This window comes from Manihot esculenta, chromosome 15 (genome assembly GCF_001659605.2).
Source record: "Manihot esculenta cultivar AM560-2 chromosome 15, M.esculenta_v8, whole genome shotgun sequence".
Classification (NCBI taxonomy): Eukaryota; Viridiplantae; Streptophyta; class Magnoliopsida; order Malpighiales; family Euphorbiaceae; genus Manihot; species Manihot esculenta.
In genome coordinates, this window is record NC_035175.2 from 4,455,631 (window position 1) to 4,474,290 (window position 18,660).

General features: G+C 32.6%; 4 protein-coding genes across 4 annotated transcripts; 2 read left to right on the plus strand and 2 right to left on the minus strand.

Annotated features, from left to right (window-relative positions):
• Positions 1–6: 6 nt before the first annotated feature.
• LOC110601554 (CBL-interacting serine/threonine-protein kinase 25) lies at positions 7–3,460 on the minus strand. The gene is made up of 3 exons (XM_021738728.1): positions 2,955–3,460; positions 451–611; positions 7–26 (listed from the first exon to the last, which is right to left on the minus strand). Exons 1-3 carry the CDS (start codon positions 3,458–3,460, stop codon positions 7–9), a joined length of 687 nt encoding a protein of 228 aa, XP_021594420.1.
• Positions 3,461–4,801: 1,341 nt separating this feature from the next.
• Positions 4,802–7,596, plus strand: LOC110601775 (ER membrane protein complex subunit 8/9 homolog). Its single transcript, XM_021739078.2, has 5 exons — positions 4,802–5,131; positions 5,397–5,543; positions 5,650–5,709; positions 6,944–7,110; positions 7,258–7,596. Exons 1-5 carry the CDS (start codon positions 4,928–4,930, stop codon positions 7,286–7,288), a joined length of 609 nt encoding a protein of 202 aa, XP_021594770.1. The 5' UTR covers positions 4,802–4,927; the 3' UTR covers positions 7,289–7,596.
• A 1,031-nt stretch (positions 7,597–8,627) lies between these two features.
• LOC110601772 (oligopeptide transporter 1) lies at positions 8,628–11,924 on the minus strand. The gene is made up of 7 exons (XM_021739076.2): positions 11,572–11,924; positions 11,035–11,483; positions 10,851–10,948; positions 10,190–10,762; positions 9,827–10,094; positions 9,526–9,708; positions 8,628–9,442 (listed from the first exon to the last, which is right to left on the minus strand). The coding sequence occupies exons 1-7, from the start codon at positions 11,657–11,659 to the stop codon at positions 8,819–8,821; spliced, it is 2,283 nt and encodes a 760-aa protein (XP_021594768.1). The 5' UTR covers positions 11,660–11,924; the 3' UTR covers positions 8,628–8,818.
• Positions 11,925–14,244: 2,320 nt separating this feature from the next.
• LOC110601774 (DNA-directed RNA polymerases I and III subunit RPAC1) lies at positions 14,245–18,312 on the plus strand. Its single transcript, XM_021739077.2, has 9 exons — positions 14,245–14,504; positions 15,232–15,417; positions 15,567–15,696; positions 15,814–15,894; positions 15,986–16,173; positions 16,976–17,071; positions 17,187–17,280; positions 17,666–17,782; positions 17,964–18,312. The coding sequence occupies exons 1-9, from the start codon at positions 14,370–14,372 to the stop codon at positions 18,065–18,067; spliced, it is 1,131 nt and encodes a 376-aa protein (XP_021594769.1). The 5' UTR covers positions 14,245–14,369; the 3' UTR covers positions 18,068–18,312.
• The last annotated feature ends 348 nt before the right edge of the window (positions 18,313–18,660 follow it).

Below are 18,660 nucleotides of genomic sequence, written 5' to 3' on the forward strand. Positions count from 1 at the left end.
AACTTGCTATTTTTGTGCTTCACAGCCTTGAAAGAAAAAGAACGGAATATAGATTATTGCAATAAAAGTCATTCTATAGTTGTAGTAAAACAGGAATGAGGTTAAGGCAATCTATTTAAGCTTTGTTATATCTGAAGCATACTTGTCAGGGCAGGTGATTAATGAGTGGTGCTGTTGGGTCGGAGATTTTGATTTACTTTCCTTTAGATTCCAGTGTACTTGGTTATAAAAGTCAGTTTGTAGGCCTTATTTTTGTATGCTTTTGACGTATTGCAACTGATCCTGGTCAAGGTTGCTTGGAGGCAAGGTATGGGTTTGTTTTTTAAACGTTCTGGTTGCATTACTTGCTAGTCTCTAATGTAGCCATCAATATGTGTAATTTTTTTGAGTATTTTTATAATAAATATCTATTGTCCTTGATCAAATTTATCCAGAGTTGTGGGAACATACTTGCCGAAATTGAATGCTGCTTTTCTGTTAATGATACGGGGTGAACGATGCCTGTTGTGTAGCCCAAGCTGCTCTTTGTTTTGTTGTATTTTATTCCATTAGTATTATTCATAAATGAAGGTTTCTTTTTGTTTGTGGTGTATGAATTATGTGCTTGGTGCCTATGATAATTCAATTAGTTATTAACAAAAGGTAATTGGTTGAGATATTGTTGGTAATTTGTTGAGTTGACAGGTCTTTGTGTCTGGGTGCGAAGTTAAATTGGAATATGTTATATTTTATGTTGATTGCATTTGCATCATCTTTATCAGTTTTATATTTTCTGTTATCATCAGTGGAATTAAAAAAAAAAAAATTAAGGGAGTTTGATTATATACATACAGTTTTCCCGTCTTGATGAATGGTTTTCTAGGTCTTGTTAAGTTCCTAGAGATGTAGGGACTTCATCCATTTTTCAGTTCGTACCCGCTGAATGTTTGCATTAATTATAAAATCAGCCCTAGTGCAGTGCAAATAGCATATTCAAAATTTTCGATTAGATGTAAAAGCCCCAGCAAACTAAATTTTGCCAAATCTTTCCCCAATGAGCTAACATAGTCTATTTCTCATTGAGGCACTCGGTCGGCCACAGAATTCAGCCGTTTGAACATATTATTTAATTATTTATATTTTATATATTTAAAATTGGAAAAAAAAAAGGTTTAAGCATAGTCTATTTCTCATTGAGGCACTCGGTCGGCCACAGAATTCAGCCGTTTGAACATATTATTTAATTATTTATATTTTATATATTTAAAATTGGAAAAAAAAAAGGTTTAAGCATAGCGCTTTATGTTCAACCTGCATTTTGATATCCTATCTAATGTCAATTAGATGTGAAGGAATTTATTATTAATTAGAAAGGTTGAGCACCAAATGTTGGTTTTGGTACTATAGTAACAATTCACAATTATGGGAAGCTCAAATCGCGCAATGTAGTGTCAATAAATTTAAAACGGTAATGCTTGATTGAGCAGTAGATTTTATCATCAATAAATTGAAATGTATATATATAATATTTTTCATATGCATTTGGATTATACTTTTTTACCATTAAACTGAGATTAAAATATACTACGAAAATGAGAGATAGAGAAGAAATATTAGGAAGATACAAAAATAAGAAGTTTTTTAACAATATATTAATTTCTCTTAAAATTACTTTAGTTACAATCAGGAAAATGTCAAAAATATTTTTTTCAATAAAACATATATTTTTTTAAAATAAACAAAAACTCGGAAACTATAATATTACAGACAGAAAAATTCAAAGCAGCTTTTTGAATTATCATTTATCAAATTTTAAATGAGTTTAATTTGATGTTTTTATATATTTAAACATTTAATTTTATATTCAAACATATTATGATCTAATAAAATATTATACTCAAATATTATCTTTTGTAATTTTAAATGTAAAAATAATTTAAATATTTTTATGCTCGTTTATTTGTATTTTAAATATTTATTTTAATTAAAATTTTAAATAATTTTTATATTTAAAAATTAGAAAATAATATTTATATAATTAGAAAATTAATGTTTAATTATATCTAAACTTACCCATAAAGTTAAGGGTTTTATTTGGTAAAACTAAAGAATTGAGTTTATTTAGATTGTGATGAAAAGTTTAAAGGGCTTATATTTCAATTTGAAAATGAATTTAGTAACCGATAAATTAGATATTTTATTAATTTTCAAATTAATTATAGTTAATATATATGAATTTATCTATTTTTACTAGTGAGTGTTAATTTTGTTCTCTTATAAGTAGAAGCTATTAATTCTTACTATCTTCTTCATTGTTAAATATCATAAGGTTTTTTCACCAGCAAAAATATTTCATTTGATTAGAAAAAACTTAATTATCAATTATTGTTGAAAAAATTATGTACTTTTTAAAATATATAAATTAAAGTATAAGTTTGTATTTATTTATACAAAATAATCTGCATTTTAAAAACATTTTTAATAAAATGACATAATTTTTATTGTTTAACTATAATTGAAAGAATACATGATGTTAATATATAATGTATTTACAAGAACATAGGAAATAAAATTTTATTTTAAAAAGAGAAAATTGTTTTTTAGAAAATATTTTTTTAATTAACAAAAATTTTGCTTAAATTAATTTTTCTAAATCTTGTAAAAGTTAAAAGAAAAATTAAAATAAAGAGGGTCATGTTAAAATAATTTTTTGGAAAAATTACTTTGTAGTCCCTGAGGTTTAATGTAATTAACACTTCTATCCCTCTATTTTGGCGACCCAACACTCAAGTCCCTCACATTCTCTTCCGTCCAAATTCGTAGTCCTTCCGTCCATTTAAACCGTTTGGTCAAAGAGTCAAAGGTGAGATGTGATAATTTTTTCCAAAAATACCCTTCTTGCAATGTGAAATTCCAGAAGAAGAAGAAGAAGAAGAAGAAGAAGAAGAAGAAGAAGAAGAAGAAGAAGTAGTTGCGTATGAAGAAGCCCGTCGATGCGTAAGTGTTCCGGCAAGGCTGATAGCCCAAAATCAGAGATTTTGAGATCTCCATTTTCATCTAATAACAGATTCTCCGGCTTCAAGTCTCGATGACAAACACCTATGCTATAGCAAAAATCGACTGCGCTGGTGAGTTGTTGAAAATACTTACGAGCAACATCCTCTTTGAGCTTCCCCTTAGCGACCTTAGCGAAGAGCTCGCCACCGCGGACATATTCCATAACGAAGAAGATCTTGGATTTTGTAGCTAACACTTCTTTGAGCTCAACAATATTTGGGTGTGGAATTAATCTCATAACATAGATTTCTCTTTTGATCTGCTCCATCATCCCTTCCTTCTTCACTTGATTTTTATTGATAACTTTGATAGCTACGCTTTCTCCAGTTGCGAGGTTTTTGCCATAGTACACCTTGGCAAAAGTCCCCATCCCCAATAGCCTTCCCATCTCATACTTGTCAAACAGAACATGCCTCTCTTCCATGGCTGAAACCAACTTCTTCTTCTTCTCCTTCTTCCAAATCAGAAATGAGACGTTTTGTGAATCAATATGGGAGCTGAGTGGGAGCTCAGTTTACAGAACTAGAAGAAGAAGAAGAAGAAGAAGAAGAAGAAGAAGAAGAAGAAGAAGAAGAAGAAGAAGAAGAAGAAGAAGAAGAAGAAGAAGAAGAAGAAGAAGAAGAAGAAGAAGAAGAAGAAGAAGAAAGAAGAAGAAGAAGAAGAAGAGGGTTAATTTTGTCAATTCACGTGTCCCAAACGGCTATTTTGGATGGAAGGACTACGAATTTGGACAGAAAAGAAAGTGAGGGACTTAAGTGTTGGGTCACCAAAATAGAGGGACAGAAGTGTTAATTATGTTAAACCTCAGGGATTACAAAGTAATTTTCCCTAATTTTTTTAAAGTAAATGTAGGGAAGTTTTATTAAACACGGTCAAGTCTCAATAGAGGCAAGATAAAGTAGGAGGTGAAATCGTCTATTTCACCTGATCTGTCAAAGAATGGGCAGTCATAATCAATACATGTGCTACGCCATTAGCAGATCGAGAAATATAATGAATACTAACACTATTACTTCATCAATTAGAGGCTTACAATCATAAATAATTGAAACAAAGGTCGAGTAATCCATGTAATTGGGATCGGTAATAACTCGAACGTTAAGTTGAGCATTTGACTCTACAATCACATTGAACCATCCTACACTTTTAATCCGGCTAAGAGTTTATCCGATAGTTAAAGTTTTAATAATTTTTGCTCCAATATCACCAAAAACCATCATTTGCTTAGCACAAATAAACTCTCTCAGACTGTTACGAGTCACCATACTCAATTCAATGTGAGAATGTTTAAAAGTGACTATATCAACATCTAATTTTAAAACACATCCTCGAGACTTTTTCCGATCCAATATTAGAGTCACGTCTTCGTTTAAACTTGCTGGTTTTGCTTGTGCTGCAGTCCAATCTTCAAGAAAATGTCAAAGCAAAGGAGTTAAAGAGACTTCCATACTCATTTTCAAACCAACCGGTTACGTTGTGTCCAAATAGTCCAAACGGTGATATCCAATGATATAAAAATTAACACAAGAGAAAACCGCTCAAATATAATATTAATATAAGATGAATTAGCTTCACTCGATCTATAATTTTATTAATTTTTATTTTAAAAAATATAATTTATTTTAGATATATAATTTAATTTTATATTAAAATAATAAATTATAATATCATAAACTCTAAATTAATATAAAATTTATATCAGATAGAAGACCTTAAAATAAACCAAATATTTTGAAAAACACATTGTACATTTTTGTTTTTACTTTTCCCTTTAAATAAATGATATATACATATGATACTGCATCTGCTCTTCTACTCTTGATTTACAGGCCTGATTGCTCCTTTCTTGGTTGCCGGCGAGTCTGAAACAATCGAAAACTGGGAGAAGAAAATGGGCGGTGGGGAGCTCAAATACGACATGTCGCAGAACGCCTACATAAAGCTAGTGCTCCACGCCCTCAAGCACAAGTCCTCAGCCGTTAACGGCGTTTTAATTGGTCGATCCACCGACGACGTCGTCGAGATTGTCGACTCCGTGCCTCTTTTTCACAACCATCTCGGCGTACTCCCTCCTCTCGAGATCTCCCTTATCATGGTACGTTTGTTTTTACAGACAATTTACGGTCGCTGCATCTAACTTTGTTTTAATCCCCTCCACCAAATCTCCAGTTGACTTAAGTACAGTTATTTTAAGATCGTTTTCCGTAGAAATTGGATTGAACGGAGCTGTAGGTACCATTTAGTTAGCTTCTGGTAATTAAGCTAATGTTGTTCTTTGGCAATTTCCCTGGAAATATGAGCTGATGATTGAGTTTTGGCTTTCTGGTTTCTTTTTATTTTTTAAATCGCTCTTAAAACAGATAGAGGAGTATTATAGTGCTCAAGGTCTCGGTATAGTGGGCTACTTCCATGCAAATGAGAGGTTTGATGATGGGGAGCTCCTTAATTTGGCCAAGAATATTGCGGATCACATTTATCGCTACTTCCCCCGAGCCGCCATTCTCTTGGTATGTACTGTTGATTTGATGTTTTTAATGCTGTTTTTCCTTGTCTTTCTTTCTGGACTTAGATTTATTTATTTATTTTTGTGGGTACTTTCTAATCCCTCTGTAGTTAGACAACAAAAAGATTGAAGCATTACCAAAGGAGAAAGACAGAAGCCCCGTTATGCAGGTTAGTTTCATACTTCCTGTTCTGTTACTTGGGACAGTTAAAAAAGAAAAAGAATTGACTTGCTTGGATAAGTTCAAAAACTGCTATTGAAATATTAAGCATACGGCAATCTTTTGAGGATAGTGGGCTTTGATAGACACATGAGACTAATCAGATTGGATTATCATGTAATGGTTATGAGAATTGGATATATCAGTCTTATAGCTTCAGGGATAATCATTTCGATTATACTTAGAAAATTACAAACCAAATTTATAATTAACATTCAGTGTAATAATTATTATTATAGAATTAATCCATTATTGAATTATTAATTAAAAGAATATATGTAATTCCTAAATTTGTCTTGCATTTTTTTTCCCTACTTACTGCTATGTGATGTAATAAATCAATTGTTGTATCTATGCTGGCAGATGCCAACAAATGAAGAACAGAAAGAAATCTAATTTTTGAGTCCATTTTGATTTTTTGGAAGAGTGATCATTTCTGTTGCTCAAAATTAGCGCTAGCTTTGAAGCATTCAATTTTGGTAGGTGACTTCTAGATGCCTTGATTAAGCCAATGAAGAAACTGTGATAAAAATCTCATGAAACAAGACATTGGCTGCAAGTTGATTTATCATAGTTGCCTTTTCCTACTGGCTACAGGTCTACTATCTTCAAGGTTTGATGCCCCTGTTGGAGTTTCCTTGGAAACTTGCAGGGACTTTAATTGAACAAGGCACTACAACTTAAGTGCCTAATATGTAGCAAGTTAACTGGCACATTTTGCAAACTATCATATGACAATCATGATGCCTATGTGTACTAATTTGCGGAACTTCTATGTGAGCAGCAGCATAATTTGATTTTCATTTAGTTGTCTGTATGAAATCTATTATGTTTATTTGTGACAAATTATTACATCTCTATTCTTTTTGCTCTCTAATATGGTTTCTGAATTATACAGTTGAAATTTCTGAGTTGTTATCATTTTGGTTTGGCTATGGGATTTCAGCTATTAACATTGCATGAAGTGTGCTATTTTTTTTTTACCTTTTTGGCCTTGTCGTTGGTTCAATTAGTAGGACTAATGCGGTGCAGAATCAAACCATATTGTCTATTGTCTAACTTGCAATGTGCTACTTTGTTTAGTACCATTTTATTACTTGATTGTTGAGTTCTAGAATCATTGGCCACTGAACTCTTCTTTAATTAATCATCAGTAAAGTACTATGTTTGTTTTCCTGCACTAGCTTTATACAAGGGATGCATCAAAGAACTGGAAGCTAACTGGATCTGATGGAGGCAGTAGGTTGGTACTCAAGGAGCCAGCAGCAAATATTGTGTTGTTAGATTTTATTTCATCCCAGAAGTGGCAGGATGTGATAGATTTTGATGATCACCTTGATGACATTACCAAGTAAGTGCTGCATTTATGAATCAGGAGGTGCAAATGTCACATACACACACATGCATGTTGATGTGCACGGCTTTGCAAATTAGTTTAAACAACAGTGAGTCAAAACTCTTCACCAGAAATGTTTTAATTAGTTATCTCTATTTGCAGGGACTGGCTGAATCCAGATCTCTTCAAGTAGTGTTGCCCTTGGATGCGTAAATGGTTGCTGTTTCTTCTGGGGCATCTGGTTTGCCTTTATGCAACTTGATGGTGCAGACATGGATAGACAATAGGTTTTGTGGTTTCTTTTTCAGGGCGAAATTTTGCTAGTAATGGCTTAACAGAATATCCATTTGTTAAATTTGAGTTTGTCAGACAAGCTACTCAATGTCTTTTTTTCAAGGAAACTCCTTTATTGAAATTTATGGCTTTAGAGTGGAAGGACATGCCATGCTGAAACATAATTTTCTTTGTCGAATGTTAAGCAACGCAGGCAATGCTCATCTCACAGACCTTTGCATATTTCTTGTAGCAACCAGTCACATATTCTCCCACTTGATTCTCACCAGTTACATCAAAAACACTCTTTGGAAACTTAGAAGAAAGCATTCAATCGTCTGCTACCAAAAATCTCAAGCAGGTGTATTCGAGGTGAAGGACATGGGCCGTGCCTCTATAATTATATTCAGAATCTCATGCCAATTTGCATCTTTTTTATGCAGGTGATGATGCATATAACTGCCAGAAAAGCCAATTTTTCATTTTCTCCTCCATGAACTTCTTAGGACTTTGAGATAGGATAACCCGAGCGGCACTTCCTGCGCTAGTCCAAGACTTAGGGTCCTTGGTTTGTTTGTATTCTTTTTTTAATTTTTATTTATATCTGTAGTTTATTGAGCGCCAAATTTGACATTCTTCACTACCTTGCTCTGCCATAGCTGCAGCCTTCCACTTGCTCTTCTTGCTACTTTTCTTCATTGCAGACTTGTTATTGCTTCTACCTCCTCATACCACGTTTCCTCCTGCAACTCTTGCCAAATTTGTGTACTGTAGCAATACAGTAGCTGCCCTTGTTTCACCGATTTTACATACTGTCCTTGAATCCCCAATGATTGTTCCCAGAAGTTGAGAAATTTTTCCATAATTGGAAATATGAAATTTGAGGGTGTCTCAACTTGTTATATCTCCAATGTTGAATCTAGATCGAACCAGAATTGATATGGAAAGAAAAGGCAGACCACGAGCTGAGTAAGGTTGTAGCCCATTGAGAATTACTCTGAACGCATTCTCAATGAAAATGTCATTTTCATAGTAGTTTATTTTTGGTTGCACTTGCAGCCCAAAACAATCAAAGAATTAGTATTTAAGCATGCCTTAGCTTTTAACTTTTTGTGCATATTTGGGTTGATAAGTGCCTTGCAGGCAATTACTAGAAATTGATTATGATCCATATCAACAAACCAGTTTGAGATGTTTCATCCCTGTTCAGCTATTGGAAAACATAAAATTGTGAAGAAAATCTATAAGAGTTGTGATAAAAATATAATCAAAGATAAAATAAAACCAACTACGAATCTGGAAGCCAAAATCCAAAGCGGCAAAAAGAGAGAAAAAAAAAAAGATCATTTATATGCGACAACTGATCTAATATTTTATAATTCCCATGATCATATGCACCTTTCTGAAATCTTCTGTGAATTTCACAATCGTTTGTACTTTCAAGCACACCTCAATTAACAGCAGGACATCCTTTCACAACTACCCCTGGTGCAGTGGGACATTTTGCCAATGGACAATGATCAGTGCTATCCAGACCCCACCAGTCAGGACCGTAGATATTCTGCGACTGAAGGCTGAAGAAGACTATTATTCCCATGAAAGCAACCCCAGCATCCAGAGCAGCTGATAGGATGTAATTATGCCTAGCCCACCATGCCTTGTACCTTCTATAAATATAGAAATTGAAAAAGATTCCAACAACTCCCCAAGACAAGTAGTGCACAGCTCTAGCTGGTGGCATCATTGCTGTGGCAGACAAGAAAATTGGCATGTGGATGAGCCTGATCCATTTCTTCTCAGGATATTTGAGTGACAGTAACCATATTGGAACTGGGGCGAGTAGACCAACTAGGAAGAACCAGCACATTTTTGCATACAAACCTAACTTCCCAAACATCCTGAGAGGGCCTATGACTCCCCATATGATTGAAGCGTTGTAGAAAACATCATCCCCAGGGCATGTCCATGGACTTCCTTCTGGTAGCAATTCTGGGATACATATGTTCTCAACAGTTGACAGAAGCCACCATGCTGTGCCAAAGCAGACACTCGAAGCCACTATCGTTCCAACAAACTGTACAAACAAATTTATACTATAAATCTGATAAATTCATACTCTGGAAAATGAGGAACAAAACTAATATATGTCTAATTTACCTGAACGATAAACATGGATTTGGGAGGGACTTTCATGTAGTGGCCTAACTTGAAGTCTTGCACAAAATAGAGGGCTTGAGCCATGCTGATGTAGCCGTATGTCTTGAATGCCACATTAGCAAGAGGCTTCCCGGGGTAGATATATCCAATAATAAACTCTGTGATCACATTTAACCCCATTTGCTGTGTTTATCAAGACAATCTTAATGATTAAAAAAGTTGCCTATTTGCTGTGCATCAGTCATTTACATAGCTAGATACCAAAAAAGAAAAAAAAAAGTGTGATGGATCATTACTGTACCATGTTTGTTGTGGCCTGAACAATCCCAATGGGCAGGGTGAAAACAAGTGCAACGGCACAAGCAAGGAGAAGCCCCCACCATGGAAGTTGTAATTGTCTGTTAAAACCTTCTACTGCAAGAAGGGATAAAGCTACAGTTCCAACCAAGATTGCAATAAACCACCACTGAGGTACTGCTTCATAGTTCTTCTTCATTAATCTAGAATGCACATCAGTATATTTATCTTTCACTGCACTGGTAGTCTTCTTCCACATTTCCCAAATATTCCTACACATTGTTTTTTTCCAAGAAATTTGATTAGCCCAAAATAACTATTGCCAGAAACAGAGAAGATAAAGAGTAAAAACAAAAGAGAATCTTACTTTCCCTCAAAGAGGATTATGTGTGAAATGGTAGCCATGAGAGCTGCAAAACTAAGTCCATATGCAAAGGCAAATAAAATACTGAGATGGAGCTTGCTGTAATTGGTATAAGCATCCATGTCAATGTCAAAAGTTTGGTGGTTGAGAATTCGGCTTATGTTGTAAGTATGGCCGTAACTGTCAAAAGTGTGCGATGAATATATGGGGAATTTCTTAGCATCGTATGTGTTAGTCCAATAAAAAATGGGCACTATAATATACATAACCATGAAAAAGCCTGCCAAAGTATTTGCAATAGCAAAGAAAGGCATAGCAAGAGGTGAACCCAAAAAGCTAGAAACAGTCGACCAGTCAAGGCCAAAAGAGCCAATACCAAGGCCATTTAACCCTGAACCAATCTGTTGAGCTGTGACCGAGTCCTTCCATATCCAACAAACAAAGGAGATTGCAGACAAGGAAGGCATCAGGTAGCCTGGAAGGACATAATAAGAAAAGCTCGATGCGCAAACAATGAGAAAAAATTGCAGCCTAGTGAGTCCTCCCTTAGGTCTCTTTTCTTTTTCATGCAATGCCCTGCATTGCATAAGCAGTCAGGTATCAGATTTCGCTTGTGCATTTTTACAAACATATTTGTGCAATATAAGGAGATAGGCCAAGGTACCTGAATAGAGAGACTTGGACAAGGTTTGAGGGCCACCACATGTACGGTGAATCCACTAGAAATTTTCTGAAGAGACCAGCCCATCCATAACCAAGCAACTGAAATTCCACACACAAGAATTATTGCAAGCATTAACCCCCATGATCATCACTCAGGGTATTGTTCAAAATTATGAAAAATATACCTGAGTTGTTTGTACTAGCAACATAGCAGCAAGTGGATGGAGAGGCCTCCTATAAAAGGCCTTGACAGCAGTAATAATGCTTACTGCATAAACACCTGACGCCCCAGTGCTTGCAAAAATGGTTATCAAGACATGTTCTTTCAAATTGAAGGGTCCTGGATTCAAGGAAAATGACCATTTTGTACATGGAATTTTGATTTGTTTTTCGGGAAGTACTGCAGCCATGAACTTTCCTAGTGGGAGAGTCACAATCTGAGCAGAAACTGAACCAACACCTAGCTGATTCGTACGGAATCCAAAGAATTGGTTCACAAAAGCAAGCAGCACACATGACGCTAGCCCAAGAACCCATGTTCGAAAAGTTAACGCTGGTTGTGAAGGATCATCTGTGATGGGAACCGTCAGCCTTACTTGCTCTATAGGATTATCATTCACTTCCTCATTATCTCCTGCATAAACCAAGTACAACAAAACAAGAAAAAAAAATTATAAAAATACAACTTCTGGGATATTTTCATTTGCAGATGCTAACAATACCTGTTATTTCAATACAGGAATTATTCTTTTCAGGAAATCTGGACCGACGGACTGCATCTTCTTCTTCTTCTCCCATGGAGCTTTTCATCTGTGTTTCCCTTGATCGTCCTCAACTGTAACCACTTAATACATATGCAACATTATAGTCTTAGAGTTGTAATGCTTTCAGGAATACTAGTAAGAGTTTGAATCGTGATAGAATACTACTGATACTTTTTTTTCTTTTCAAATATTAGTTAAAATCGTAAATTTTCCTTTCTTCTTCAAATTTGAAGATTTCGTGTAAAATTTAAGTAGCTGAACGGATGTGATTGTTTAACGTCCAAGAACTGATATCTTAAGTCCCAGTGAAGCTAGCGTCGAATCAATAAATTAAATTATTTATTATATTAAAAAAAATAAAATTAAGCAACTTTATCATATGAGTTAATTGATTTCAAAAAATTCCAAGCTTCTTGGCTCCTGTGCTTTCCAGGCTTGCATAGATTCCTGGTTCTTGTAATATTATATGCCTGTTTTGGATTGAGGTTTAGAAGCTAAAAAAAATCATTTTAAATAAATTATTTTATTATTTTGATATCTATAAATATCAAAATTATACTAATATTGGTATTAAAAGTTATTTAATATCAGTATTTATAATTAAAATAAACTAAAAATTATTTTTAACTAAAATATTTGAAAAGTATTTTTATTAACGTCAATTTTAACAAAAATACTAAACAAACCCCAAGTTACATGTCTACCTTAAATTATAAGCAAATTTGAATTAATTTAGTGAATAAATAATTCAAATAAGATCTTAAATATATGATATATAAATTATAAAATTAATTTCGTGGAAATGCACATTATTTAAAAAAGTAACGAAATCTAATTGTGGAAGGTAAGGTCATCGTTGTTTGTAAAGCTTTTGATACCATTTCCTGGTTCAGGAAAATGCCCACTGGGAAATATTTTCAATCTTCATGATCTTTTTTTTATGTCTCTTCCAAGGTTTTTTTTTCCTCAATCACTCAGATGTTTTTGTAATAAGAAAACGGGAAGTATAAAATAAGTATTAAGTAATTTTACGAATTTTTTATTTTAGGATTTATGGTTAATATTATATTAAAATAGTATAAGAACATTAATAAATAGTGGTAATTTAGGAAGGTTGATATAAAATTCATATTATAAGATATAAATTTAACTATAAATTTTAAAATAAAAATGAATTAAATTATATGTTATTTTTCATATTTTTTATTATAATTAATAATTATATTTTACTTGTTAAATTAGCATATTTTGATATTTTGATGACATTAAAAAATTATTGTTATTTGTGACTATGCAGCATGCAAAATCCAGTAATTATTTTAGATAAGTTAAAACTATATATTAAAGATATTAGAAATGTAATGGTTTGTCCCAAACTAATTAAATACAAAATAATAAATTTAATTAAATTTTTAGTTAATTTTCATATTAAAATAAAATAATTTAATTATTTTTAAAATTTAATTGATTAAATAAAAAAAATTTATTAAATTTTTTTTCAAATAATGTAAATTATAATGTTAATAAATAATAATTTAATTGATTAGGTCAAAAAATAATCGTATTATGATTATTAATTGGATTAATAATAAATCACTAATATACCCAATAGAGTCTGAGACGAAATTTAAAATTTCAATTTAACAATTTTTATCTTTTTTAAGAGAAATTTATAAATTTAATAATTTTTATTTTTTTAAAAAAAATTTATAGAAAAATATTATGTCGTGTACAGCGTGTTTTTCATTTTAGGATTTGAATTTATAGAAAATTTATATGTATACTTTTTACTTCAATATAATCCCTAATACGTATTATATTACCATTGAAATATTTTTAAAACTGAGATAATCCTAATCAAAATAACTGAGAGAGCTCAATCCTAATAAGTATTTTTTTAAAGCCAATATATAATAAAAAAATAAAAAAATAGAAAATTGAAAATACTCCCGTCTATAATTGTATTAGTCAATCAATTAAAAAAGGAATAAATATTTTAAATATTTAAAATATTATAGTGAATATTTAAATTTTTTAATATTGCGTAAGTTATATTTTAATTTAAGTTTTAGTGTAATAATAGATCAGTAATTGTATTTTTAAAATAAAATTTTTAAATTTTTTTATATTTAATCCGTTTAAAATTATAATTTTTTTCTTTATTATAGATATTAATTTAAAGTCGGTGTATAGACAATTTTATTTAAAAATATTTTTTATAAAAAATTACAATTTATTTAAAAGTTAATTTGTATTATTTGAAAATAGTTTAAATAGTAAATATTTTATGTAAATTATAAATATTGAAATATTTTTATAAACAAAAAATTAAAAAATATTAAAATTAAATTTAATAAAATATTATTAATAAAAGTTAATGAGAATTTAAATAGTTTTTTAAATAAAAAATAAAAAGGAAAAATTTTAAATTATAATAGATAAGGATTAAAGGAGAGATTTAAGTGTATAATTTTAAAAATTTAAATATAATTTATTTATTTAAAAAAATAATAAAATATTTTTACATGTTAAGGAAGAAATAGGTGAATTTAAGTGTTGGATTTAAAAAATAGGATTAAATAAAAAAAAAATTAGAGAAAACAAAGAACGTTAAAACTGGGCTTTTACTAAACCACCAAAATTCTGTTAAGCCCTAAACCCTAATATATTCTCTCTCGCGCCTCACTGTCTCTCTGGCATGTCAATCGAGAGAGGATAGCAGTCTGTTAATCAAGCAAAGCATCAAAGTAGAAACAATGAGTAAGCAAGAAAACACAGAAAATAAGAAATTTTCAATATGGGATTTGCCAGATGTTCCTATGGGCCAGCTTCCTCCACATCTCCAGCTTCAAAGAACTCGTGTTGTTTGCAAAGCTGATGCTCCTATCCACGTATGTCTCACCTACTTTCTTATTCTTTTTCTTGATTCTCTGGGTCTCTTTATTCAACAGGGCTTCATTTATAGCAAGTTCCTCAAATCTCAGATGTCTGAGCATTTTTTAGATATTTAGCCTCTTTCCCCTTTTTAATATCCTTTTTGAAATTAATCATGTTGTTATTTGGAATAAGGAAATTTTTTTGGGACTTTAAGAGTGGGAGAATAGCCAGTCAATGGAGCTTAGTACAGTTGCCGAGCATGGTTTAGGTGACATGCTCAAATCCGATATATGGATATGAATGTATGTCGAATTACTTTCATCTAATTCTCTACCTTAACCCGAGATAGCTCTATTTTTTTAACCTTTTCCTTAATTTCAAAATTTGTTCATTTGGACTGCTACACTTATTTCCTTAAAAAACTTAAGAAAGGATTGCATTTTACTTTGTGATGGTTGGATTTATCATTGGAGAGAAAGCACTAAATTGAGTTTAGTACCGCTGCTCAGCATTGTGAGTCTACATGGATATGTTGAATGTTGGATTTCTATCGCCTTCTTATGTATATGTGTGTGTGTCTGTGTGTTTGTGTATGATTCTATTCATTAGAAAGGACAAAACTTGGATTTTTATTATGATGATGCTGAATCTCAATGTAATTAAACAAGTGTGAGGGTCTTTATTTTGATGGCTTTATTTGTCTCTCAAATTTCTGATAATTTAGGATTTTGGACTGTGCAGACTGATAATATAATCTACTCTGGTGCCTATGCCTCAATGGGGATTGATAATAGTGTGCATTTAGGTAGTTTCCGCGACAACTTTAAAGTTGAAGTGATTCGACTGACTAAGGATGATATGGAGTTTGACATGATCGGTATTGATGCAGCAATAGCTAATTCATTTCGAAGGATTCTCATTTCTGAGGTGTGCCTATACTGCCTTGTTTTAAGGGGTTATGTGTTTTCTGGATATTCATGCATGCTTGATTTTCTCTATTTATTCTAGTTTTCTGTGCTTTTTTGCATTATTTAATATCTTATGATTGGCTTCAAATTTTGAAACATATTCTGTAGCTTCCTACGATGGCTATTGAAAAAGTCCTTATTGCGAACAATACATCACTTATCCAAGACGAAGTCCTTTCTCACAGGTTGGGCCTTATTCCAATCAGTGCTGACCCTAGGCTGTTTGAGTATCTTTCAGGTTGACTTCAATTTTCACTGTTCTTTCCCCATTTTTCTGAAAGATAGATAAACATATTGCAGACAATTAATTAATTTCTACTTTTTTTACCATCCCTCTTTTCCTTTTAAACAATAGCAAATGACACCCCAAATGAAAAGAACACCATTGTCTTCAAACTTCATGTTCGTTGCAAACGAGGTGAACCTCGTCGTACAGGTAGAGTTGTAATTCTCTATAGATTACATGTAAAGCTAATTATTTGGATCTTAATTTTTCAATCTAATGATAATGCCATTTTTTACTACAGTATATTCTGAAGAATTGAAGTGGTTACCAAATGGTAGTGAGTTTATCAAGGAATCAGAAAAAGTTGATACAAAGCCTAGCACCTATACTTCTTTTACTTGCAGCCAAGATTCTCTACAGAACTCCTCAAGCAAGCCAATCGGCCCAGCGGAAGACAAGATAATACTTGCTAAACTTGGCCCTGGACAGGCAAGAAAAATTTCTGCTTTGTTTGTTTTTGTCGATCTTCTTCACCTCTTCTAATAAAAATATTCATCACTTATCATCAGAATTAAAATTAAAGAATAAAAAAGAAAAGAAAGAATTGGGACTGCTTCTTTTACCAAATCCTTTTGAAGCCATGTCTTTTTTATACTTTGCATATTGGAGAATGTGCTAGGTTTTTGCATTTATTTGCTGATGAGATATGGTGATGATAATTATGTTGCAATATATATGATAAGAAAGAACATGCTGCACCCATAAAGACTGCCATAGTGGTACCCTTTTGTTGAACCTTGAGGATTACACTGCATAGGATGTATAAAACCAAGAACTCCAAATTCATATCCAATGAATGGAGTGGAACATTTGAGCATTTTTTCTTTCTGCAAATTATGTTCAGCAAGTATAGGAAATTTTTGTATGCTGTATACTTCTAAATTAAATGTGCAAACAAAAAGCTGCAGCATTCTAATTTAATATGGGGGAATAATTTTCTAGTGGCCGGACTAAATTAGACTCCCAAAGGTTGGTGCCATGAAATCAAACTTTTTTTCAGGGTTGCGAGGAGGTTACTAACTAGAAAATATTACATCAGCATAATGCAGTAGGTGATTTAAAGTTTTTAACCTATCTAAAATTCCATTAGCTCTTTTTCCCCCTTCTTTTTCCTTTGGTATCTGCAATTCTACATACTATCTGGTTAACACAATGTAGATACTTTTCTGAACATTTCCTTATTCTGGCAAAGTTAGGCCAAGTCATCATTGAAGTTCAGTGTTCTTTACAGGAAATTGAACTTGAAGCTCATGCTGTTAAAGGCATTGGTAAAACACATGCAAAATGGTCCCCTGTTGCCACTGCTTGGTACCGGATGCTTCCTGAGGTGAGAATTTTTTTAACACAAGCAAACCCCTCAAACGCAAATTTCCCTTTTGTGAATTTAAATTTTTAATAATTTTTTCTTTCTCTTTTTTTCTCCTCACCTTCTTCCTATGTAGGTTGTTTTATTAGAAGATGTTGAAGATGAGACAGCTGAAGAGCTTAAGAAGAAATGCCCTGTTAATGTATTTGATATTGAAGACATTGGCAATGGTAAAGTTCCCTTCATTTTTTTAATATGTCCTTGACTAAATAAAATGAGAGTGATGCAAGTCGAATAGTTGGGTCATGTGTTCTACTAGTATTTTGATGCGTACACCTGTACATGTACCTTCAGTACTGGTTGGACTTTCTAATTGATCTGATTCAACATTTCCAGTGCACTGTCTTGAGATGAATTATAACTTTTTTCTCGTGTGATGCTCCCTTGATATCCAGCTAAAAAATTGTCAATGTCTTCTGTACTGGTGAAAAAGTTCTGTCTAGACTCTAGATGCTGATAGTTTGTAGCTAAATTTAAAGATATGTAATTTTGAATCTCCTGAGTTCACCTTTTGGCTGGATGAATGTCTCAAATAGTGATTTGACTGTTGAGCAGGAAAGAAAAGGGCAACTGTTGCTCGACCGCGGGCTTGCACGTTGTGTAGGGAGTGCATTAGAGGGGAAGAATGGGATAAACGTGTGGCACTGCGTCGCGTTAAAGATCATTTTATATGTAAGTAACATGATCCTTGTGCATCAAATGAGGTTAGAAAGAATTAGTATATATATATTTTTTCTGTCCTTATTATTAGAAAGGGAAAAAGAGTTTTGGCTTTGGCTTTTAATTATTTGCATTGAGATTTTGGAAAAAAAAAAAATATCAATTCTTACTTCCATCCTTTCCTTTTAACCAGTTACTATTGAATCCGCTGGAGCATTGCCTCCTGAAGTGCTATTTCCTGAAGCTGTGAAGATTTTGGAAGACAAGTGCGAACGTGTAATTACTGAGCTTTCTTGATTCTTCTCCCCCCTCTATTCGTATATTATGAAAAGAATTTAGTGGTGAAGGGCTGTACTGGAAACAGTGCATCTTATGTTCCTTCTGGAGATAAATTTTTGTGCACCTCTTGGTTAAATGAATTTGCCCGTCCATTATAAAAGCCTAGTTTTTGCCAAATGTGAATTTTTAATAGATTTAACACATGATTATGCACTCTGTTTTATCATGAAAGAAGAATTCTTACTGGTTCCCACCTTGCGAAATAACTCTTATTCTGGCTTGATCATAGTTACCCTTCAATATCTTGCTTGAATCGCAAACATATTGGCTTGCTTGATCCTCTGGAGGCTATTAAGTAATAATATTAAGTTCTCTTCCATAAAATGTTTAGAAATTAATTCAATATTCATAGATAAATAAATAAAGGAGGCTATTAAGCTCGGGAATTGATAAAATCTAATATGGGGTTCTCGAAAAAGTTATAATAATAACCAGGGAGAAGTGCACCATGTGCCAACCTGCATGGGTGGTCCAAAAGCCTAGTTGTCTATTCGTATGGTGTCTGAATATTGTATTTGCATATTTGTCAAGTTCCTGTATTTCTCCTTTCT

What these genes read in the sequence shown, in the direction of transcription:
- LOC110601554 (XM_021738728.1), bottom strand. Translation starts at nt 3,460, where the DNA reads ATGGAAGAGAGGCATGTTCTGTTTGACAAGTATGAGATGGGAAGGCTA. An exon ending in ATCGACGGGCTTCTTCATAC is followed by an intron (nt 612 to 2,954) that starts GCAACTACTTCT and finishes GAATTATCATAG; the next exon opens with GCACCAAGCACATAATTCAT. An exon ending in GCAGCATTCAATTTCGGCAA is followed by an intron (nt 27 to 450) that starts GTATGTTCCCAC and finishes TTTTCTTTCAAG; the next exon opens with GCTGTGAAGCACAAAAATAG.
- LOC110601775 (XM_021739078.2), top strand. Translation starts at nt 4,928, where the DNA reads ATGGGCGGTGGGGAGCTCAAATACGACATGTCGCAGAACGCCTACATA. An exon ending in TCGAGATCTCCCTTATCATG is followed by an intron (nt 5,132 to 5,396) that starts GTACGTTTGTTT and finishes CTCTTAAAACAG; the next exon opens with ATAGAGGAGTATTATAGTGC. An exon ending in CACCTTGATGACATTACCAA is followed by an intron (nt 7,111 to 7,257) that starts GTAAGTGCTGCA and finishes CTCTATTTGCAG; the next exon opens with GGACTGGCTGAATCCAGATC.
- LOC110601772 (XM_021739076.2), bottom strand. Translation starts at nt 11,659, where the DNA reads ATGAAAAGCTCCATGGGAGAAGAAGAAGAAGATGCAGTCCGTCGGTCC. An exon ending in TTCCTGTATTGAAATAACAG is followed by an intron (nt 11,484 to 11,571) that starts GTATTGTTAGCA and finishes TGGTTTATGCAG; the next exon opens with GAGATAATGAGGAAGTGAAT. An exon ending in ATAATCCTCTTTGAGGGAAA is followed by an intron (nt 10,095 to 10,189) that starts GTAAGATTCTCT and finishes AACAATGTGTAG; the next exon opens with GAATATTTGGGAAATGTGGA.
- LOC110601774 (XM_021739077.2), top strand. Translation starts at nt 14,370, where the DNA reads ATGAGTAAGCAAGAAAACACAGAAAATAAGAAATTTTCAATATGGGAT. An exon ending in GCTGTTTGAGTATCTTTCAG is followed by an intron (nt 15,697 to 15,813) that starts GTTGACTTCAAT and finishes TTTAAACAATAG; the next exon opens with CAAATGACACCCCAAATGAA. An exon ending in AGGTGAACCTCGTCGTACAG is followed by an intron (nt 15,895 to 15,985) that starts GTAGAGTTGTAA and finishes TTTTTACTACAG; the next exon opens with TATATTCTGAAGAATTGAAG.